The sequence below is a fragment of the Pristis pectinata genome, chromosome 8, assembly GCF_009764475.1.
Source record: "Pristis pectinata isolate sPriPec2 chromosome 8, sPriPec2.1.pri, whole genome shotgun sequence".
Lineage (NCBI taxonomy): Eukaryota > Metazoa > Chordata > Chondrichthyes > Rhinopristiformes > Pristidae > Pristis > Pristis pectinata.
This window is the reverse complement of record NC_067412.1, coordinates 70,656,941-70,682,628: the sequence shown is the minus strand read 5'-3', so window position 1 is coordinate 70,682,628 and position 25,688 is coordinate 70,656,941. Positions and strand designations below refer to the sequence as shown.

Genomic DNA, 25,688 nt, shown 5'->3' with positions numbered 1-25,688 from the left:
TTTATTTTACCACATATCATATTTAATTACATATTTTGAACTTTACAAACAAAACCTTAACATGTGAGTATGTAGCTTAAATATTAATGTCAGCTTTTGTCTCTTTAAACACCTTGGTCATGTTGCTGTGCAAACAGCCATAGAACTCAGGAAGACTTGCTACTTCCTTCCTGGTTAGATACTAAAGATTGACGTTAGAGTTCTAACCCACACCATGTTGTTGCGGTAAAGAACTACCATGTGACTTCTTCCTCTAACCCAGATTCCTTCAGTTAAGTAGAACCTCACTAATTTATATCCATCTTTGTTTTTAATTCCTAAAAAAATGCTGCGAAGAAAGCCATCCAATGCATCAGAAAAGGAGCAAAATCGAAAACCAAAGGTAAGGAATATATTGATGAGAGTTGCTAAAATAACAGAAATAGCAGTCAACTGAAAGTATTTTTACAGTTTGTGAATGAACTATGTGGTGCTGTAAGATTGCACTTGGGGCTGTCTTTTAGTCACACCCTGCAGTAACTCTGTACATCTCAGTTCTTAATACTCTCGTAACAAATTCCGATTAGTTGAATTTATTCATTTTGAGTTCAGATTAGCAGGTGTCCATTACTTTGTTGTGGAGAACAATATCGTACATTGATTATATAGTAGCTAATGTATGTGCTAATGAAAATTGGCCGCTTAATCACTAAACAAATGATTCATGAATATTTCTCTATACTGAATACTTTTACATTTGTGTTAAACCTGTTAAAACAATGTTATCAAACCATTGTTTTTTTAAATATATTTTTATGCAGATCAAAGTGATAAATAGATTCATGATGTGGAATCGAAATATTTTCTATTTTGAGCACTCACTCTCAGAATTCAAGGCTGAATTCTGTCTTTCAAATCTTAAATCAAGCAACTTAAACCAAAAAGTGTCCAAGTCCTGCAGTGACATGCCCATGGAGATTAGGCACCCAAGTTATCGGCTTGAGGTTTGCAACCACAGCTCACCATGGGCGGCTTCATAGAAATGTCAGGCTTTCTTTACCTTTCCTCTATGTCAGCAAGGCTGTTGTTACCATTGAGCTGAACTGGTGCTTGCAAGGAAAACATCTTTAGAGGACAATCTTATAAAAATTCAGGACTTGCAAATTTATTTAATACTCCTGGTTTCAAATTCATTTTTTAAATAGGAAAATGTCATGTCAAATGGAAACTACAAGCACCAGACTTATAATAATGTGCTTTCAAATCATTCCTGTAACTTCTTCCTCAATCTTAATAAACTATTAAAAAATTCTCCTAAAAGAGGTTTTCTGATTCGCGAGAGACATTTTTGTCAATTGACTGCTGAAGGCACTACGTTTGCTAGGAGCAGTGGTGGTTGTGGTGGGGATTGTTGGTACAGGTCCATGATGTTAACAACTCATCACAGTCTTCCCTATGCTGCCATTATACATCTATGATCTTAGACATTGCTGCTTTGATCTTAACTTCATTTGTTTGATGGCAACTGAAAGGGGGGGTGCTGCTAAAATGTGGAGAACAAGCTACTTCCTCCACCCCTATTTGCTTTATCATCAGGTCCAAATGTTAACCTGATCTTTGAAGCAGCCAAGCATGGAGAGCTGTGAGATTCTGGTTTAATACACAGAACATGATCCAATGATGTCATCAAGACCATTCTGAGTCAGACTTAGTCAGAGGCTTGAGTGGCAAGTAATCTCAGCCAGCTAAAGCCAGTCATGAAGGAAGTTTGGGCTAGAAAACCTCAGGATTTTGTTTTAAATGTTAGCTTTACTTGTAGACAAGAATGTTCCTCTGATCCCCAGAAGGCAGCCTGGATTAGTAGCCTGGCCTGCTGAGTTCCTCCAACATCATAATGTTTTTCATCTGGATTCCTGCATCTGCATTCCTTTATTTCTCTGGATTATCTCAAATCCTCTGAAAGAAATATAGAGTCATACAGCACAGAAACAGGCCCTTCAGCCCACCAAGTGGGTGTGATTATTTTATTCTCCCCACATTCCCATCAAATCCTCCAGATTCTACCATTCATCTACATACTATGGGCAGTTCACTGTGGCTAATTTACCAACCAATTTGTTGTTCTTTGGGTTGTTGGAGGAACCTGTAGCATTCAGAGGAAACTCACACAATCAAAAAAAAAGAATGTGCAAAATCAGCACAAACAACACCGGAGGTCACAATTGAACCCAGATCACTGGAGTTCCTGGGCAGCAGCTTTGCTAGCTGTGTCATTGTGCCACCACTGTTCTGGTGTGGAACATTGTCTAAAGTTAGTTTTTTTTTGCTGGGAACTCTCTCTTTCAACCACCGCAGAACTCCTGAAGAAATAACTTAACCAACAGATTTACAGAATTTCCACAGATTTTCTTGAAACCTATGACAAGAGATTATAGCTGAGGGATCTAGGAATCACTGACAAGGCCAACATTTATTCTCCATCCCTAATTGCCCATGGGTTGATGGTGTTGAGCCACTGCAATCCTGCTGGTGATGCTACTTCCACAAATGTTGCTAGAGAGGGAGTTCCAGGATTTAGACCCATTGATGATGAGGGAAAGGTGATACAATTCAGGCCAGTGTACAACTTGGAAAGGAACCTGCAGATGATGATGTTCCTATGCACGTCAAACCATTGACCTTCTTGGTGGTAGAGGTTGTGGATTTGGGAAGTACCGCTCAGGTAACCTAGTGAGTCACTGCAGTGCATTTTGTAGATGGTGCACACCATAGCCACTGTCCAACACTAATGAAGGGAATTATTTAGCAGGCTACTTCTCCTAGATGGGGCTGAGTTTCTTGAGTGAAGTTGCAGCTGCACTTATCCAGGCAAGCAGAAAATATTCCATCACAGTCCTGACTTATATCTATAGTGGAAATGTTTTGGGTGTCAAAGAGTGAGCCAATTGCCACAGAAGACCCAGCCTCTGATCTTCTCTTGTAGTCATGGTACTTTTGAAGCTGATCCAGTTAAGTTTCTGACCAATGGTAATCCCCAGGATATTATTTGGCAGGGAATTGGGGGGGAATTCACTGATGGTAATGCCATTGAATGTCAAGGGTGGGTGTTAGGTGGACTGTTTATAAACCCATGCCTGAATAATGCTAATAGGTAAAAGTCCCTATGGACTCCCATTTATGTCATTAGGGCCCAATTTGCATTTACAGATCCTGCCAATATTCAACAGAAGTCTCCTTTACAATTAAAACCAAGGGCATTAATGTGATAAATTAGCAGGAGTGGTGTGGGAAATAGGACTGCAATATTTTAACTGCAATCCAGTTCCTTTTCTGTCCAAAGGGTGAAGAAATAATTCCCCTTCAAGTTGTTCTGTGTTTGGTCCAGAATTTTAGAATTTTTTTTCATGTTTGTTGAAAAGGTAGTAAGTGTCCATTAACTTAAGTTGTATTGTCATCTGGTATTAATGTTTCCTGGATGCAACTTGTCAATTCACAGACAGATTGGTTTTGATAACAATCATGTTTTAATTCTCAGCTGCTTGTACTGGCTGCACAATAGCCATCTCAGCTTTGATATGGAACCACAAAACTGTTAAAATAGTGGAACTCCCAAAATGTTGACATGTTTATAAAAAGCACAAAATATTTTTTGCAGCATGGGCTAAATTTAAAAATGCACAAGGGGACACTAGGGCATGCAGCTAGAATGTTTTTTCCTCTGGGGTCCACGTATTTGAAACTTGCATCTTAGACAGTAGTTCCATAAAATTGACCTGTGTGTGTTTTACTTAGAGCTGAACAGCTGAAATACATATTCCACAGTGCACAATTATCAAGACCCATGAGGACTTATCAGAATGAGAAGAATTATATTTTACTTAATTACTAATTCAAAGTAATTATGGATTAGAGTCATAGAGTCATACAGCACTGAAACAGGCCATTCAGCCCAACTGGTCCATGCCAACCAAGATGCTCCATCCAAGCTGGTCCCATTTGCCAACATTTGGCCCATAACCATCTAAACCTTTCCAATCCATGCACCTCTCCAACTGTCTTTTAAAAGTTGTTATTGTACTTGCCTCAACCACTTCCTCTGGCGGCTGATCCCACATTGATACCATCCTCTGTGTAAAAAAGTTGCCCCTCAAGTTTCTCCAAAATCTTTCCCCTCTCACCTTAAACCTATGCCCTCAAGTTCTTGATACCCCAACTCTGGGAAAAAGACTGAGTACATTCAACCTATTTATGCCCTTCATGATTTTATTCACCTCTATAAGATCATGCCTCAGTCTCCTCAGCTCTAGGGAATGAAGTCCTAGCCTGTCCAACCTCTCCCTATAACTCAGTCCCTCAAGTCCTGACAGCATCCTTGTAAATCTTTTCTGCACTCTTTCCAGTTTAATAACATCTTTCCTATAGCAGGGCAACCAAAACTGAACACAATACTCCAAGTGTAGCCTCACTAGTGTCCTGTACAACCACACCATGAGCTCCCAGCTTTTATACCTAGTACCCTGACTTATGAAGGCCAGTGTGCGAAAAGCCTTCTTCAACACCCTGTCTACCTGTAACTCGACTTTCAGTGAACCTCGTACTTGTACTCCAGGGTCCCTCTGTTTTACAACACTCCCCAGGGCCTTGTGTTCACTGTGAAAGTTCTACCTCAATTTGACTTTCTGAAATGCAACACCTCGCACTTATCTGAATTAAACTCCATTTGCTATTCCTTGGCCAACCTACTACCCATCAGTCCACCGGCACCTCACCCGTGGCTAATGATGATGCAAATATCTCAGCCAGGGCTCCCACAATTTCTTCTCTAGCCTCCTACAGTGTTCTTGGATATACTTGGTCAGACCCTGGAAATTTGTCTACCTTCATACCTTTCAAGACATCCAGCACCTCCTCTGCTGTGATGTGGACTATCCCCAAGACCTTCCCATTTACTGTTCATGTTTTTCTCCACAGTAAAAACAGAGGAGAAATGTTCATTAAGCACCTTGCCCATCTCCTGCGGCTCCACACAAAGGAGTCCCCTTTGGTCTTTGAGGGCCTTATTCTCTCTCCAGTTAGTCTTTTTCCCGTAGTATACATAAAATCTCTTTGGATTTTCCTTAATCTTCTCTGCCAAAGTTATCTCATGCCCGAATTTTACCCTCCTGATTTCCTTCTTGAGTACACTTCTGCATTCCTTATATTCCTCCAGGGATTCACTTGATCCCACCTACCTGTACCTGACCCATGCCTGCCCATTGCCTCAATATCCCTCGTCATCCAGAGTTCCCCACTCCTACCAGCCTTGCCCTTCACTCTAACAGGAACGTGCAGACCTTGAGTTCTCACTATCTCACCTTTAAAAAGGCTCCCACTTGTCTGTGGTCCCTTTGCCTGCAATCAACCTACTCTAATCAATCTTTGCAAGCTCCTGTCTCATACCATCAAAATTCGCCTTGCCCCAATTTAGAACTTGAACCCATAGACCAGTTCTGTCCCTTTCCATAACTATTTTAAAGCTAATAGAACTATGGTCACTGGTCCCAAAGTGCTTCCCCACTGTCACCTCAGTCACCTGCCCCACCCTATTACCCAAGAGTAGGTCAACCTTTGCCCTCTCACTAGTAGGGCTCTCTATATATTGCCCAAAGAAACTTTTCTGAACACACTTAACAAATTCCACCCCATCTGAGCCCTTAACAGTATGGCAGTCCCTGTCTATGTTAGGGAAGTTAAAATCCCCTACTATGAAAACTATTATTCTTACAATGCTGCATAGTCTCCCTGCATATTTGTTCTTCTAATTCCCATTCACTATTTGGGGGTCCATAGTACAATCCCAACAACGTGGTCATCCCCTTCTTAATTCTCAGCTCCACCCATAAAACCTCACTGTATGATCCTTCAGTAATTTAATCTCTGACAACTGTTGTGATATTCCCCCCAATCAAAAATGCAACTTTCCTTCCTCTCTTTCCTCTGCCTCTGTCCCACCTAAAGCATCTGTACCTTGGAACATTAAGCTGCCAGTCCTGTCCCTCCCTTGGCCATGCTTCCGTAATGGCAATAATATCTAAGTCCCACATACCTATACAAGCACTAAGTTTATCTGCCTTACCAGTCAGACCTCTCGCATTAATATAAATGCAATTTTATCCAATAGGCTTTCCTCGCTCCTGGCCATTCTCCTGCCTGTCATGCCCATTCAACTTGCTGTCACTTGCTTCTGCATTACTTTCCAGCCTTTCATTTGCCTCCCTGATGCTTGGGATATCACCCCCTGCCAAAATTAGCAATTTTATTTTGAGAGATCAGGAAAAAGGGGTTTCCAATTTATCTAACCAGATTCTAGGAGGCTTTCCTCTTTATAGATTGTGATTTATAATCCAACTATTCATCAGTAGAAAAAACAATATGAGATTTTACTTTGATTAATAGTTTTGATTTTCATTTTTGCAGACACATTTTAATCTTTAAAACTATGAAGTCTCAGATTAAACCTTAAGTAATCAACTTAATTCAAATAAACCAACAGCTCCTTCATCATAGAATTTAACTGTTTCTTAAGAGATTCCAGTAATCTTGCCTCCGGCAAACTGCTTGGAAGTTTATTCCATTTGTTAACAACTTATTGTATCAAGATTCATCTGTCCTGAATTCTAAAATTGTCTTTCCTAGTTTGAGCTTCTGCAATAAACATAGAAAATGCTGGAAACATTCGACTACCTATGCAACATCACTGGAAAAGAAACAGTTTATGTTTCAGGTTCGAGCCCCTTCATCAGAACTGGGAAAGAGAGAAAACATGTTGATTTTCAGTAGCAGAGAACCTGGGCGAGGAATGGGTAGAACAAAGAGAATATCTCTGATAGGATGAGACCAAATGATTTAGTGTGGCAGTTAGAAACACCTAACACTTCTTTGTCAGTGTTATGTATTCCTAATTGGAGGCCTGTGAGACATGTAGGTCAAATCAAACTAATAAAAAGAGTAAAACTGAGCCAAAATGATTATTGGCAGAAATGGCCAGTTCTGATACAGACATAAAGAAAAAATTACCTAAAGACAGCAATGTGACTAGATGGAAGATGGGGTGATTTCCCTTAGCTTACATTGGGCCTCACTGTAACAGTGCAGAAGGCCAGAAGCAGATAGATCAAAATGGGAATACAGTTGGAAGCTTCTGTGACATTCTTTACTAACTCAAATTAGCTTACCAGATTTGTCTCTTCTATACTCTTTACTACCTTTCCTCTCAGGCGCAGTGCAGTTACAACATTTGTATCAACTGATAATGTGGAAAATTGCCCTAGCAAGTCCTGTTTACAAAAAAGCAGGACAAGTTCAATCTGACTAATTACTGCTCAGTCTTCTCTCAGTCATCAGTGAATATCAAAATACGTCATTAACAGTCCAATCAAATGACAATTACTCAACAATATCCTGCTCACCAATGCCTAATTTGGGTTTTGCTCAGCCACTCATCTTCAGACCCCATCGTAGCTTTGTTCAAAGCTTGGACCAAAGAACTGAAATCCATAGGTGAGGCAAGAGTGACTGCCCATGACAAGTTGGCAGCATTTGATTAAGTATGGCATTAAGGAGCTCTAGTAAAACTGAGGGCAATGGGAATGAAATGGGGTAAAATGCAATGCCGAAAGTCAGACCTCACACAAAGGTTGTTGAGCATCAATCATCTATCCCCAGGACATCACTGCAACAGTTCCTCCATGCAGTGTCCTAGGTCCAACCATCAGCTGCTTCATCAATTATAAAGTCAGAATTGGGAATGTTCACTGGTGGTCAGACAATGCTCAATCCCATTTACAATTCCTCAGCAAATGAAGCAGCCCAGGAAGATCTGAAGAACATTCAGGCATGGGCTGATAAGTTACAAGTAGTAGTCTCACCACACAAATGCTAGATAATGACATACTCCAACAAGAGGGAGCCTAATCACCTACCCTTGACATTTATCAGTATTATCATTGCTGGGTCGCCCACAATCACCATAGTTACCATTGATCAGAAACTCAAATGGACCAACTACAGAAATACATGTCTACAAAGCAAGTCAATGTTCCCAAAGTTTTCACCAAATACAAGGCACAATTTAGTAGTGTGATGGAATACTTTCCACTTAGATGAGTGCAGTTCCAACAACACATATGGAGCCTAAACCATCCAAAACAAAGCAGTCCACCTGATTGGTACAAATATCCACCACCCTAAATTTTCTTTGCCTCCACCATCAGCACACAGTATCTTCAGTGTGTACCATCTACAAAATTGCAATGCATTTACTTGTGTTGGCTACTTCAACAGCATCTCTACCACCAAGAAGGGCAAGATTCTAGGTGCAGGAAAACACCACCAACTGCATGTCTGCATGTTCCCTTTTCAAGTTTGACTTGAAAATAAATCGCTAGTCCCTTATCATCATGGCCAAATCCAGGAACTCCCTAATTTGCTCTCTGGGAGTACCTTCACCACAAGGATTGTAACAGTTAAAGAAGGCAAGTCACCACCACTTACTTAAGGGCAATTAGGGATGACAATAAATGCTGGCCTTGTTAATACAAAACAAAAGGTTGCTTTCTTTGACTGCCAAGAAGGCCAAACTGCTCCTTTTTTTAAATTCAGTCCTTCAAAATCAGCGTTCAATCTCTTGGTAGTTATTATTTGTATATTCTGCGGGTCTTGCATTTCCCTATGTAAACTGATGACTAAAAGTGGATACTGCTTTTGTTGCACTATTTGTCCAGAATATTACTCAGTTTCAATATGATATCCTCCTACTTATGCTGAACTGATTCAACATTCTATTCCTTTGTTAATTCCTGTTTCCCTTCTGCTGCTACTTATATTAAAGGTAGGGTGTGAAACAGTGTTTTATTGGGATTTCTTTCCCTTGGTTGTATATTAAAACCTAATCTAGTTTAAAGGGGACTAACATTAACATTAAAGAATACTAAAGACTCCTAATCCAGTCAAGATAAATCAAAGCAATTAAATGATTTCAGTTTTGGCACAAAATGGCACTAAAGCCGTGAGGCTAATTCACAAACATATGTTGGAACCAAAAAAATAATCAGTATTAAAACAGTGTATTAAAGATTTATTTGATGTGTATTTTTGGGATGGTTCAGGGGGAAAAAGTCTATATTACATCTTATTTGTGGAAAACTTGACTAAGGGAGTGTTTGATTCTCTCTCATTACTAAAATATTAATGAAAGGAAAATATGCAGATCTTTAACATCAGATATGAACATCATTGTAAGCTATCATATATGTCTGCAGATATCCCAACAAAATGAAAATGAAAAGTGTGCTTGTAACATAATGATTAGATTTGCTAATGTAAGGTAGATAAATGGGTTTCTCACCCCTTAAGAATAAGGGACAAGTATCACAATGCTGGAATAGTGTTGTTATAACCATAGTTATAGCGGCATCACTCTAACATTGTGATACTTGTGGTTTTCAATGCTTATAGAAATGTGAGCTCTACATGTTACAAAAGAAGGTAAAAGAACAGCACAAGAAAAGTTGAATATAGTCATCTCTGTTAAATGATAGTGAAATTCATTGTCAGCATGTTGCCCTCCTTCAGTGGAAAAAGCATTATACTTCTAAAAATTTCACAGTTTAACAGATATTCAACCTGTTTAGTTCCATAGATATTGGTCTGTGGTTTTAAGTTATGTTCTTACAATCACCCTGTAAAGTGTTTAAGCATGCAAGATAACTCATTTGCAGTGCAATGTATGTCATATTGGCTGCAACACATGTCACCAAACTTCACGTAACCTTTAGTCAGAAAAATATTAACCAGCAAAATATGATTAATTTTAAAAGAAGCATTATTATACATGAATATTTTCAACTCATTTGTCCACTTTAACTATGAAAGTTAGAGAGATATCTATCAACAGGCACCATTGCATTATGCTCTCAAAATACTTGATGCATCTTCTTTTAGGCATCTGGTTCAACCAGTTTTGCATGAGAGAACCAGCAAGAAATCCCCCAATAAATATGATTTGATTTGAAAAATACCACTTCAAATGATTCCTATTTGATCATAGTTAGAGAAAAAAGGATTGGCTGGCATAATGAGTCAGAATATTGTGTTTCTTTTGTGAAAGCTGAGTCTAGATTTGCCACTTCACTCTTCACTGGAATGTCTCAGTTGAAACAGATCACCAAGCTGCACAGAGTCAAACTCCATTTAATCTGGACTATATTCCTGAGATGGTTTCCAGGGAACATGTTTCACCATTGTTTCCCACATTTTCCCATTGTTGGTGATTTAGCAGGTGGTCTTAAAGCTTTAGCAGGAGATGAGATTTGAACATGCTCTCAGAATATGCACAGTCCACAACAAAAAAAGATGTATTTTCGGGTAATTTTTTTTTCCCTCAGGCAGTCCAGGTGCTGCCTTTTTTTCTTCATAGCAGACTATGGATTGAGCTTCCATCACAACATCACTTGACATATGCAGTGGAATCTAAAGAGGCTTTTTTTTACATAAATTATTCCAAGGCTAAAAATATAGCCAGAGGCAGTCTGTGGCACATAAAAGTCTGAGCCTGTCCTGTATTGATCATGATTGGAAAGCTAAGTCTGCTGCTAAGAATCCAACTGGAGCTATATGAACAGTGAACGAGCTTATGGTTTAAGATTGCAAAGTGAAATGAATTTAGACTATCAGTGCATGGTTTGTGGTGATATGGGTTTATTGCCGTTCATCGTTTGCCACCAGTCAACCCATAGCTTATTTATGAAATGGAAAGATAACGTAGGAGATCTTTTAAGATTGGAGATCAAAACATATCTCTTGCCTATTTGCAACAAAATTATAAATGTACCCATTATAATCCATTGCAATTTTGCAACAAATAGCCAAAAGAAATAATCTTCTCCAAGTATTAGATTCTGTAAGTGGACAAGATCGCACTGAAGGCTTGCTCATGGTTCATAGAGAACCACCAGTCAGGTCCATGTGCATATCAGCATGTTCTGACCTTCCACACTTGTGCAATACTATGTGGAAGTAAGGAATGCACTGGAAGTCCATTACATCTATTTACATTTAACTTGGGACACCGTGTAAAAGCCAGATTCTTCTTTCTCATTCTACTTTCATGTCATTCAACCATTTGTTTTTGGATAAATTAAAGTAATTTGAGTTTATGGTTGAAAACATCTCTCTTGAACAGGAACCCAATACTCCTGTTAGTTTAATATATTTTCAAAATTCAAAATAAATCAAACTTGTGTTCTTCATGGCTCTTCCACCATTCATTCATGGTTGATTCATTGGACTCAATTCCATTTGCCTGCCTTTCATCCATATCACTTGATCCCCTGACCTCACAAAAATCTTTCAGTCATAACCCTGAAAGTATAAACTGACCCAGCATCCACAACATTTGAGGAGAAAATTCCAGGTTTGTAAGGAAAAAATGGCTCTTGATTTTAGAATAATCAATTCATAGAATTGTTACAACACAGGAGGCCATTCAGTCCATTGAGTCTGTGTTGGCTCTTGCTAGGCAACCTAGTCTGTCCTGTTCTCCTGCTCTACCTCCATAACTCAGTAACTTATTTTCTTTTAAGTGCCTATTCAGTTCCCTCTTGAAAACATTGATTGCCTCTGTGTCCGCCACCCTTATCGACACTCAGTTCAAATCATAAATGAATCCCCCTTCCTCCACCACTTTATAATGAATATGCTCTGTCTAACTTGCAGTGGTGAAGGTTCAATGTAATAAATAAATAACTTTCCACAGATATTGAAGTACTGACATTGACACTAATTGGTTACTATCACTCAAGGAAGTTATTTTGGTGGATAGTGTGCGGGGGGGGGGGGGGGGGTTGCTATTACCATACTACAAAAAAATGGAATTCATATTTTTGGATCATCGGGAGCAGTCCTTCACTATACAGTATCTTACCCACTGTATGATTTTTCCTCGACAATATATTTCATATTATTTTAGAAGGTGAAATAAAAGTTATGTCCAGAATAGGAAAAGATGGAACGAGAAGCGTGTTATAGGAAAACAAGGAATCCTTCAAAGCAGGTTTAGAACGTTTCTTTCTGAGGCCAGGAGTGTGGGTACTTTATTTCCCACAATTTCCTGAGCCCTGAAATTTCCACCCTTCTCTCTTAAAAAACTGACCCAATACTCCTCACTGAGAGTAACTTTGTTAGTGATAACCCTTTTTTTTATATCCATCCCCACAAATTTTCAATCCTGCTGACATTGTTTACATCTGATTTGGGTGGGTAATGGAATAAATAATTAAACAGGATTGACAATTTATCATGGTCCAGTTTGCACTATTGCCAAAGACCAATATATTTGTTTGGTGTTGGTTGAAGAGTAAATGTTGGCCAGATTACCAGGTTGTAGATCACGTATAGACATTAGCTGAATAATCCTTCTGCGCCAGGAAAGGTGAGTTAATCCTGTGATGCATGGGGGAGCTCTGTCATTGTGGTGTTCATGGAAAAACTCAGCTCATTGCTAGTTATGAAGAGAGTGTTCAATGGAAGAAGTCCCAGGTTGGGCAGAGATAGTGGAAACAGGCAGGAAGGTTTGAACCAGTTGCGGGGTGGGGGGTGGGAGGAGTGGTAGCTCAGTGGATGGGTCAAGACATTGGAACAGAGCACTATTGCAATTGGCCTAGGGCTGGCTGCTTGTGGGCTTGCATGGTGGATCTGGGTTGCAATTGGATTGGATGTCAGTTGATAGTGGAACCAAGACCGATAGTGACATAGGGTGTGAAAGAGGACTTAAGCACATAACTTAAAACAGACTTACTTGTAGGTAGATCCAAGCATTGGATTCCATGGTTTTTGTCTGAATCAGATGGGTCCCCTTTAAGTTTTGCTGAAGCTAGTCTCAAATGTGGAGTCCAAAGGTGTTGAACCCCAATTGGACATCAAAATGGATGTCTGGCTGCCGCTGTGCAGTGGCATGTCTTGTGCCTGGAGGATCAGGAAACAATTTGGAAATACTCATGCACAGCTCAGCATGTTTTCATAAAATTCTGTCATGTACAAAGATATTATGCTATCCAATTGAATTGTAAGCCAATGTGTATGTCAGCTTTATACCCATATGGCTGTAAAGTTTGGTTAATATCCACACAGTGGTGCAACTTGTCGAGCTGCTGTCTCACAGCTCCAGTGACTAGGGTTTGATCCTGACCTCAGATGCTGACTGTGTGGAGTTTGCATCTTCTCTCTGTGACCATGTGGGTTTCCCCAGTTTGCTGTGGTTTCCTCCCATCCCAGAGACATACTGGTTGGTAGGTAATTGGCTATTGTAAATTACCCGTAATGTAGGTCAGTAGATGGAAATTCAAGATGGAGTTGATGGGCATATTGGAGAGAATATGTTGCAGGGAAATAAGTGGGATTAACAGGATTGCTCTGAGTACAGGCATAGACTCAATAGGCCAAATGGCCACCCCCTATGTTAAGAGAAAACAAAAATTATGATTCTGAGGTCCACTCTTCCTGTTGACGAACACCCAAAATTAAACATCACCTGCACACAAAGGCTGTCTAGACGACTACCAAATAGAAGGCCTCACTTCTTTGCATATTGGTGTAACCCCATCTCAGAATTAGTCTCCTGAACCTCATTACCAAGCAGAAATATGCTAGAATTGTGTGTATCTAGATAATGGATAGGGGCAAGGATGTTCTAAGCAACCAAGTTTTCTTACGTGATTAAATTGCTTGCCATCAAAAGTCACAGGTGAATCAAGATTATTAGAACTAATGATCACAGGAATGTACTGCAGCAAGAAGTCAGCATTGCTCAGGGCAGATAGGGGGAAAAATTGGAAAAACAAAGAATTATTTTCAGTACAGAGCTCTTCTACATCTTGCAGTAACGGTATGCTTTTTTTTCCCTCTCCAAATCAGAGCCAAGTCCTCTCTTAACCTCATCAACTGAACTGTTATTGAACGGTTGAAAATAAGACAAATTTCTTATGCTATCCAACTGTATCTAGGATGAGACTAGAAGCTTGTTAATTTATTGTGCCCCAGCAGTCTTTTAATTAAGAAAACACGTAAAAATAGTTTCGAGCAGCACACAAAGGGCTGGAGGAACTCAGAAGTCAGGCAGCATCCATAGTTAATGTTTTGGGTCAAGACCCTTCATCTGGACCCTTCCCAGTCCAGATTTAGGGTCTCGACCCAACATGTCGACTGTCCCTTTTCCTCCATAGATGCTGCCTGACCTGATGAGCTCCTCCAGATTTTTTGTGTGTTGCACCAGATTTCCCAGCCATTCGGTCTCTTGTGTCTCCCAACAAAAATAGTTTGCCTGCTTCTAAAGATCACTAAAAGCAGTAACTATCGCTAATGATGAAATGGTTGCTTGGAAGTTCTTGCACAAAACCATGTGCAATACTATTATGAGTAACCAAGACCATACCCACAAGTCATATCATAATTTATAGGCAAATATACCACTGTTCCAATTGCCAGTATTTCAACATTTTTTCCATAATCTTCTTGACCAACAACGCATTTGTCTTATCACATTTTCAAGTCATCAATAGTCAAATAAATGAAAAGAAAATTAAAGAGTGTTATTTGGGTGTAGTCATGCATTCGCTAAAACAAGCTTCCATATTTTCAAATTCATTGCATTTTAGTCAAGTATACATCCCTGCAAGTAAAAGAAACTGCAAAGCAGTTTCTGCGAACATTGAAAATAGGGCGTCTGGCAGGAAGTGGTTAACCTCTTCATTAGAGTTATGCTTCTGCCTGATCTCCCCAAACTGAACCAAGGTATTGTTACCATTGAAATAGAGAGCTGAGCATAGATTCAAATAAAATGTCTCAAGTGTCCAGACAGGAATGTACCCCAATCCATCGATTGATTAATTCCAAGATTGAACAAATGTTCTCAAATCATAATTCGAGAGAGATATGTTTTGTGTTTTTGTTGAGTAGGAAAAGAACATATAAAAAGTAGAAAAAATAGAGAATGAATACAGATCCAATCACACCTCAAACTGAATTATGTTCAAAATGGAGAACTTAGATCAATGCTTAAGCTGGAACAGAGTTATCCATAGAAGCAATGAACAAGTCAATTTGACAGCTGAGAGATAATAGTATCACTGTAGGTTTTTTCTTCCTAGTTATCAGAACTATTATCAAGTGCTTATTTTTCTACATCAGAGAGTTACTGGACTCAGGAGAGAGAAGGGAACAAAGAGCAGAAATAAAAAGAAGTTGATTCCATAATTCTCAGTTTAACCGAATTTAATTATTTGTATAAAGATTTATGTATGCTGTTAGTATGGATAAAAGAAACATCCTAATTAAAAGAGGGCAAAAAAGTTTGATTTCTGTTTGAGATGTAGCTAGAATTTGGGGCAGAATAGATTAAAACCAATTTGTGTTCAAGTTTCAAAATTATGGCAGAGAAGGTTAAGATCAAATCTTCCACCTTGCAACCCCTTCCTCAAGAGTTTCACTGAGCTAGTCTGCAAATTCACCCTTGTAAGCTCTCAGCAGTACACATAGCAGCTGAGCTAGCATGAATTCCTTGAGGCCTCCAAAATACGTCAAAACCTTTACTAGATTAAACTAATCAATCCCCAAATGTATTTTGGCATCTGAAAGCTAAATGACTCCTTGTGAAGACAACGTCTGAATTAAACATTTTTTTCTCCTTCATCTTGGAAGTACTTTGGAATTTAAGGGAGGTTATCAGTAGGGTTCTGTCATACAAAAGGAGTATCAAGTCATGCCATGCTGAGCTGAACTGGGAGTCAATGATGCAGATGATAGCAGAGAAAGCTAGGCCTTGGTAGAGGATCTCTACCCTCAGCCTAGGCAGTTCAAGTATATTGATAAAGTAAATTCTTAGGACACCTGAGCCCAAATTCTTTACCTTCTAGGAATCAGGAAAAATGCTTGCTTTAGGTTCACTATGACACGCTGTCAGTTCCAGTCTATACTTCTGCCAAAGATTCAGAACTGGAGCGCAGATTGACCCCAGGGTTTACATTTATGCTGCTAAATTTCAGAAATCCATTAAAGAGTTGTTAAATGCTGGACTCTACTTCAAGCAATCTCCAATATGATGTTGCAAAAAGCTAGAATTCTCTGCTCCCTTCTCCAGTACACAAACAAATCTCCAGTTTCTATGTCCGGTCTTCCATCTTATTTAGGATCCTGGGCTTTTAAGAAATTAAGGCATAAGAGTAAAAAAAAATGAATCCTTCAACATACCATGAGCAACACCACTGGAGATTCAAATAGATTTATGTCTCATAAACCTTTGAAACATCCCAAATACTTGGATTGCACTCCTTTCTATATCTTGTATAAATGACACATGGAATCAAAATGCACCCAGTTTGAAGTGTCTCTGCTCATTTCTGGCAGAATCTCAGTGTCATTTGGCCGTCATAGTTAAGAACATCAGAAATAGGAACATGAGCAGGCCATTTAGCCCTTCAAATCTGCTCTACCATTCATCAAGATTAAGATGGATCTTCCACCCCATGCCATTTTTCTACACTATCTACACTATCCCCACATCCCTCAATTCCCTTAATAACCAGAGATCTGTGGATCTCTGTTTTGAATAAACTTATCTACTAATGACAATACTTTGCATTTTCCTTCACAGAAGTTTTAGTCAATGAATGCCATTAAATACAATCCTAATGCCATCTTGAGTGTCTGAAAGTTGTCATTCAGATAAGTCATTACTAACACATCTCCTCTCTCAGCTGGACACAAAAGATTCAGTTACAACTGTATCCCAACCAGGGTTTATCACATATTCAATATTTTTAATAAAAACAATCTGTTTATTATCCATTTGCTGTTTCTGGGAACTTGCTTTGCACAAATTGACTGCAATTTTTCCCACATTACAACAGAAACTACATTTCATTTGTTGTAAAACGCTTTGGCTTGTTCTAAAAAGATGTTAAAGGTGCTATATAACTGCAAGATTGCCTGAGGCAAATGTCAAGTAACTTAGTTGTTATTTGCATAAACTTCAACACCTGCCATAAATCAAAATGTCAAATGTGATGTGAAATATACAAACATACATAAGAACATGCGAATTAGAAGCAGGAGTAAGACACTCAGCCCTCAAGCTTGCTCTGTAGCTTAATCAGACCACAGCTAATCTGGCTGTAACCTCAATCCACATTCCCACCTACCCACAGTAACCCTCCCCCTTCACCTTTACTTATCAAGAATCCAACTACCTTCTGCATTGAAATATTCAAAGTCTCTTTTTCCACTCCTCTTTAAGGAAGAGGGTTCCAAAGATTCAGAACCTTATGAAGGAAATAAAGCGCTTTATCTTTGTTTTAAATAGGTGATGCCTTATTTTTAAAACAGCAACCCCTCTCAGGATTTTGTATGGTCCAATAAAATTATCTTCCACTTTTTTTGAACTGCAGCAGATGCAAGTTAGCCTATCCAACCTTTCCTCACAAGGCAACCGATACATTCTAGGGTGTCAGTCTAATAAATAAGAAAAAATACATTGATGGAAACACTCAGCAGGTGACGCAGCATCTGTGGAAAATTAAGTAAAGTTAGTGTCTCAGATCAAAGACTTTTTGTCAGAACAGGGAAAGGAAGAAAACAAGTTAGTTGCAGAGAGGGTGGGGGAGGGCTGAATTGGACAAAAGTAATATCTCAGATAGGGTGAGACCAGCATTGACAAGGGGATTAGTCTGGTAAACATTTTCCAATGCATTAAATAAGAATGCCTTAAATAAGGACACCAATACTGTTCACAGTACTTGAAATGTGGTTTCAATAATACACAATGCAACTAAAGTATAACCTCCTTACATTTATGTTGAATTCCCCAGCAGCAAATGATAACATTCTGGTAGCTTTCCCAATTATCTGCTGAACCAGCATACTAGCCCTTGGTGAATTGTGCAGTCAGATATCCAGGTCGCTCTACATCTCCACATAGCAAAGCTTCACAATCTCTCACCATTTAGCTTTTTCTTAATTTTTCCATTCAAAACCCCCTATTTTCCATATTATATTCCAAATAAACATGGTGTTGACACAGAAAACTGGATTCTGTATGACATTTCAAACACCGTATGACTAATAGTCTTTCTGCAACATTTATGCCCACAAATATCTTCCAATTCGTTCTTTACTGTGAAATGAAGTAAATTTGCATAACCCCCTAAAAAAAGCAGACAACACCGTGAGGAAATGCGACAGCAAAGCACAAGGTGTTTCCTTTCTTAAAAAACAATCTGGCATTGGTTAAGATAGGGAAATCACATGGTCTTAACCACAAGCCTGTGGCCTAGTCTGGCACTGGCACCTCTTATGAAGGAACGGTTATGAGGGATAATAATGTGGACAAGCCAGGCAGTCAGGGAAAAGGTCAAGTATAAAGATCACCACTATGAGAACACAATCTGATACTATATGGCTTCAGGTCCATCTAACTGTGCCTGGTAATGCAGTGGATGCACTGGAAGGCAAATGCAATGTTTACATTCACTTTGAGACAAGCAATAACTTTTTCCCATTATTGAGTGATCCAATACCAGAGGGCATGCATTTAAGGTGAGGGCGGTAGGTTCAGAACAGAAGTGAGGGGTATGTTTTTTACTCGGAGAGTGGTGGATGCCTGGAGTGCATTGCCTGATAGGGTGGTAGAGGCAAATTCACTGGGGGCTTTTAAGAGGGGCTTGGATGGGCACGTGAATGAGAGGAAAATAGAGAGATATGGGCATTCTGTAGGTAGGAGGGATTGGCTATGTTGGCACAGCACTGTGGGCCAAAGGGCCTGTTCTGTGCTGTACTGTTCTATGCTCTAAGAGAGGACTAGAATATAAAAGCAAGGACATAAAGAAAGTGTATAAGAGGAAGGTCCCAGGTACTACTGAAGTTTGCAGGTGTGGGCCCTTGATTTAAAAAAAATACATGAGTATAACATACCAATCCCCGAGGCTTTATAAGGCATTGGTCAGACCACATTTGGAGTATTGTGAGCAGTTTTGAGCCCCATATCTAGGGAAAGATGTGTTGTCATTGGAGAGGGTCCAGAGGAGGTTTACGAGAATGATCCCAGGAATGAAAGGGTTAACATATGAGAAGCATTTGATGGCTCTGGGCCTGTACTCGCTGGAGTTTAGAAGGATGAGGGGGGGATCTCATTGAATCCTACCGAATATTGAAAGGCCTGGACAGAGTGGCCACGGAGAGGATATTTCCAGTAGTGGGAGAGTCGAGGACTAGAGGGTACAGCCTCAGAATAGAACAGAGATGAAAAGGAATTTCTTTAACCAGAGGGTGGTGAATTTATGGAGTTCATTACCACTGATGGCTGTGGACGTCATGTCATTGGGTACATTTAAAGCAGAGGTTGATAGGTTCTTGATTAATAAGGGCGTCAAAGGTTACGGGCACAGTAGTTTAGCAGTTAGCGTAATGGTATTACAGCACCAGTGACCCGGGTTCAATTTCGGCCACTGTCTGTAAGGAGTTTGTACTTCCTCCCCACGTCTGCGTGGGTTTCCTCCAGGTGTTCCGGTTTCCTCCCACATTCCAAAGATGTACGGGTTAGGAAGTTGTGGGTATGCTATGTTGGCACCGGAATCGTGGCAACACTTGCGGGGGCTGCCCCCAGAACACTCTACGCAAAAGATGTATTTCACTGTGTGTTTCGATGTACATGTGACTAATAAAGAAGTCTTATTTTAGAAAGCAGGAGAATGGGATTGAGGGGGAAAAATAAATCAGCCATGATCGAATAGTGGAGCCGACTTGATGGGCCAAATGGCCTAATTCTGCTTCTATCCCTTTTGGTAATGGAGGACAAAGATAATCCTAAATTAGTGATACAAGAAGGATCCTGCCATAAGTTTCCTTCAATGTTTGGAAGGGTCTCACCATCCTCATTTCTTCAAGTCTGTGGTGCATTCAGTACTAGTCCCAGCGTCTGGTTTTGGACATCCCTCTGATCAGGGGTCCAACAGGCTAATTTGGAAGAAAGTGAGGCAGATTCTTGGGACACAAGAAAGACTGCAGATTCTGGAAATCTGGAGCAACACACAAAATGCTGGAGGAGCTCAACTAGTCAGGCAGCATCTATGGAGGGAAATGGACAGTCAAGGTTTCAGGTCAAGACCCTTCATCAGGATTCTTAGAACGTTCCTTCCCCATTCCTTCTTCCAGAGCTGCAAATGGACTGTGTTGTTTGTTGGTGCAGGCCCATCTCCAAGCAACACACTGAGACACACACATATACATGCACATGGTAATCAAATGCATACTTCTTATTTTGGATTGACAGCAAAACAAAAGCTTTCTGAGACTTTATTTGGAATTTTAAGATGGAGGAGTGTGTAGTTTTGGGCTGTGGCTGGGCGTGTTTTAAAACTGGGCCAAGAGAGCAGAGCCACTGAGAGATCAATAACTGAATGTTATTTCTTATGGACACTTGTGCTCAAGAAACAGAATCTGAAGACAAAGATTTACTTTTCTTCACATATCTGAGTAGCAGTCCCTCAGGAGCCTTCCACACAACAAACACAAATGTACAGTATATACACATTGAACTTTGATTCCACTGAATTTAAAGGGACCATATTTCAGGAGAGGAGTTCAGTGCACATAGAAGGCACTACATTTCTCAATCTGTTCTAATGATGTCAATTAAGCGGTCTGCATTGTCCAAGATACGTAGCACAACTCCCCTGCTGAAAGTGGGAAGGCCGTTGATTAAACTACATAAGATGTTTGAAAAGGACACTCCACTCTGGCAATGATGGTCTGGGGCTGAGATAATTGGCCTCCAACAACCACAACAAGCTTCCTTTGCACTAGGTATACTTTCAACCAATGGAAATTTCCCCTGATTTGTGTAAACTTTAATTACATTTATCACACAGTCTTCCCCTCCCATCATCCTCGCCCAACCCCATTTCTGTTGTTTCCACAAAATTCCCCCATTCCCATTGCCCTTTAAGTCATCTAAAATTATTGCCTTTGAGTCATTTTACATTTTAAAATTCTTGTTTTTCAGTGGAATACTAAATTGATCACAAGAATCTTTATTCAGTTGTAAAAAAATGACCATGCTGGAGTTAAGGATTCCGAAAGATAGATGGATGCTGAGTAAACCTCCCCCACGTCATCCAACATTATCATTACTTAGGCCAATTTCACCTTAACCACTGTAGCTAATACCTTGGCTCTTTGTAGCCTGGTATCTAATCAATGTACTGAACAAAACTGAAGTGTGTTTTATATACTGTATATTTACATACACACACATATGTATGCAATTGTATATATAAAGACATTGATTTATTTCCAGCATGCCTCTGGTGCTTATAATGGGACACAGGTGTGATCATCAATGCTGAACAGAGTTTCCATTGGGATAATGCTTAAACTCACCATTTGTAATCCATTTTCCACATGAGTTTTGTATCACATTGATGGATAATTGCACTGTATGATGTGCACTTAACCACACACACCCAGAAAGCCCCAGGGTTAATTGGCAGGCTGGCCTCAGTTGGTTGCCTTCAGCTGTGGAATAATTGGGGATCTCCTATTGTCATCAGCACTTGTAAGGTGGAAACTAAACACTTCTCTAGGGTCCAAATCATGATCTCTACCCATGACTCCTGCTGGAAAGTACCAAGGATAGATACTTCGTGTAAACAGGGTCAGGCTCATATGTAAATGAAGGGTCACTGACACCAATTGTTCAATCCCACATGTGAAGAATATCCACCTGAGCAGGGTGACCCAGGGATACTGAAACCAGGGGAAATGGACCCTAGCAAAAGCCATGCAATGGGTAGAATGTTGGTTAAACAAAAAGCGAAGAAAAGTTGGAATCATTTGTAAATAATTTTAATCAGAGTTTGAATACAAGATACGAGATAGAACTTGAGGGAAATTCCTGTATGTCCAAATCACTAATCAGCACACTGCACAAGCACTAATCCTTAGGATAGAAAATCTTTAGGGGCATTGTTAAGGTGAATCGTCACAGTCTTTTTCCCAGGATAGGGGAATATAAAACTGGAGGGTATAGGTTTAAGGTGAGAGGGGAAAAATTTAATAGGGACCTGAGGGGCAACAATTTTACATGGAAGATAGTGGGAATAGGAAAAAAGCTGCCAGAGAAAGCTGTAGAGGCAGGTACAATTACAATATTTAAAGGACATTTAGACAGGTACGTGGATAGAAAGGTTTAGAGGGATATGGTCCAAACACAAGCAAATGCGACTAGCTCAGGTAGACAACTTGGTCGACGTGAACAAGTTGGGCCAAGTTATACCTGCCTCTACAGCTTTCTCTGGCAGTTTGTTTCATATTCCCACCACCCTCTGTGTAAAATTGTTTCCGTGCTGTATAACTCGATAAAACTCAGAACATTTCAAGTTAAAATTACTTTTAATGACACTATGTCCAACCAAACAACCAAAACATTACACCATAGCAACAGTTTGTGTCAGGCCAGGTAATTGAACTGAATTCGGTATCAAAACAACCTGCAAAAAAAATATTCTCCCTTACTAGGGTGATAACTTTTCACCTGAATTAATGTGCAAATATTTCTCAGCATTTCCATTTCATAAGTACGTCCCTGTGCACTTTTCATAGAGGATGATGAATCTATGGACTCTAATCTCCAAAGGGTTGTGGAGGCTAGATCACTGGAGGTATTTAGAGAGGAAGTAGATAAATATTTAAAAGATTGGGGAAGTGAGGGATATGGGGAACTGACACGGAAGAGGAGTTGAGGCTTTGGACTCAATATTGAATTCTAAAACTTCAGGTAACTTAATTTCTTTGTCTGTATCAGTCAACCCTCTGTAATATTAGCTCAGCATTTTTTTTCCCTTCTTTACTCTCTGGGAGTGGAGGACCTGTTTGGTTTGTCCTCCTACTCTGCCTTTCACAACTCCCACATTATTTTGTCCAGGTTTGTTTGTTGATGTCCTCACCCTTTAACTGCTGCCACTTACTTACTGACCAGGTAACTTTGCTTACAGCTTATCTCCACGGTCACCCTGGTTTTACCCTGTCAGAGACCTCCTCCTCCCCCACCCTCCCTGCAGCTTTACTAGCTCCTGTTGTCTCTTTTTCAGTTCAAAAGAAACAATAACTGTTTCTCTTCCCACAGATGAGGCCTGACCTGCTGAAAGTTTCCAGCATTTTCTGTTTTTGTTCCTGCTCCTATTTCCTTGGTGTTCTTGTGCTTGTGATACACAATCAGAAGTAACTTGCATTTATATTTCTCCTTAAATGTAAAAAAAACCCCAAGTTGAACATTGAAGTTTAATCAGACAAAATCCTTTACTGAGACGAAGAGGGGAACGTCAAGAGGGACCATTGCAACTGGTTCCAAGAAGTGGGGTTTAGGAAGTGGCTTAAAGAAGAGGATGGAGGGGGAAAGTCAGAGAACTTTAGAGACAGAATTCCAGAGATCAATGCCTGGATGATGACGTAAGAAGAGTGGGTCAAAATTGGAAAAGCACAGATTTCCCAGGTAATCATATGGATGGAAAGGTTACAGACATAAGGAGGGCTAAAACAATGAAGGGATTTAAACACAAGAATGTGATATTAAAGTATGGAAAATCGTGGACAAAGAACCAATGTAGACCAGCAAGCCTGTGTTTGATGGTGAGCTTGGAGGGATACTTTTATGAGCTTCAGTTTATGGAAAGTAGAGGATGGGAGGCCAGTTGAGAGAGCAAGAGCAAAGGAACATAGAAATAGAAATAGAATGAGTGGCATGTAGCTCCTCATCCCTACTCTCCCATTCAATAACTTCATGTTTGATTTGATTTACACCTTCATCCAATTTAGTTGCTTTTCCCTCATAAACCTCAGTTCCACGAGTGTCCAAAAATAAGTCAATCTGCATATCGAATATTCAGTGACTCAGGACTCTGGGCAGAGAATCTCAAAAGCTGAAGCTACTTTGACAGAACAAATTTCTTATTGGCTCTATTTTAAATGGGTGACCCCCTTTTTCTGAAATGGTGTCTCCTGGTTCTATATTCTCCACTGAGGGGAATCATTCTCTCAGCATCAATCCATAAATCCCCCTCAGTCTTACAGGTTACAGTAGGATGCCCTCTCTTTCTTCTAAACGACAATAAATATGGTCCTAGCCTTCTCAATTGTTATCCAGTAACCAACTCCTTCATCTCAGGAATAAATTTAGTGAGCCTCCTTTCAACTGACTCAAGTACAAATATATTCTTCTTTAAATAGAGGCCAACATTGTATACACTATCCCAAATGTGGTCTCACCAACAGCCGGTATTTCTGTAGCAAAACTTCCCTACTTTTATATTCAATCCCATGCATAAGAAATGCCAACATTCTATTTTATATTCCAGATTGACTTCTAATTCTACGGGATTTGAGTACAATTATACAGATCCTTGGTGAAACCACATCTGAAGTATTTATTCAAATTTGGTCAGCTTATCTACAGAAGAATGCATTTGCTATAAATGGAGTCCCAACAAAGATTCACCAGAATGATTGTGGTGGCAGATCTGTCAATACGAGGAGAGACCGAGTAGGCTGGGCTTCTGTTTAGAGTTCAGAGGAACCTTACAAAATTTTAAGGGGACTCACAGGGTAGATACAGATAAGATGCTTCCCCTGGCTGAGGAATCTAAAACTAGGGATCACAGTCTAATAATGCATAGGCCATTTAGAATTGAAATAAGCAGCATACTTTTCATTCAAAGAGTGGCAAATCTTTGGAATTCTCAATGCCTGAGGACTGTTGAAGCTCAGTCCGTGTTTGCATTAAGACTTGAATATAGATTTCTGGATCAAGGGATATGGAGGACGCAACAGGAAAATAATGATCTTGCTGAATGGCAGAGCTGGCTCAAGGAACTGATTGGCCTGTCCTTGCTCCTATTCCTTACATTGTTGTCTACTGATATGCTTTTCTCAACAACTGACTGTACCTGCATATTAACTTTATGGATTTCATGTCACATATATACTCTGTACAGCAGTATTCTGTGGTTCTTCTCCATTTAAACAATATTCCGCTTTTTTATCCTTCCTACCAAAGGAGAATACTTCCAATTTCCCCACATTAACCTTCATTTGTCAAACGTTTGCCTGCTCACTTAATGTACCACTATCCCTTTCCAAAATCGTTGCATCATCATAACTTGTTTCCCCACCTATTTCATATCATCAGCAAATTTAGCGATGAAACCATCAGTACTTTCATCTCAGAATTTAACAAATGTAAATATCCGAGGCCTTTACACTGATCCCTGTCACACCCCACTAATTACAGCATGCAAGTCTGAAAATGACCTATTTATCCCAAGAATCTGTTGTCTATTAGAAACCAAACCTCCTTCCATGCCAACACATTCCCCCAATGTCATGAACTCTTATCTTGTTCAGAAAGCTTTTATATGGCACCTTGCTGAATTTCATTTGGAAATTCAAATGCACAACAGCTAATGGTTCTCCTTTATCTACTCTCTAACATGATTTCCTTCTGATAAAATCATGTTGAAACTTAATTGTATTGTGATCATACTAACATCCTGCTACTATTTCCATAATAATGGATTCCAGCACTTTTCCAACAACAGATATTAGGCTAATTGGCCTGTTTCTTTTTGTCT

At 39.7% G+C, this 25,688-nt stretch overlaps 1 protein-coding gene across 1 annotated transcript in view; it reads left to right on the top strand.

The window, feature by feature from the left end:
- Positions 1-209: 209 nt before the first annotated feature.
- The window catches only part of sash3 (SAM and SH3 domain containing 3), a 46,043-nt gene continuing 20,564 nt past the window's right edge, over positions 210-25,688 (top strand). Inside the window, exon 1 of the mRNA XM_052021712.1 lies at positions 210-382. Within this exon, the coding sequence (XP_051877672.1) occupies positions 326-382 (57 nt within the window). The 5' untranslated portion in view covers positions 210-325. The remainder of the gene's footprint in view (positions 383-25,688) is intronic.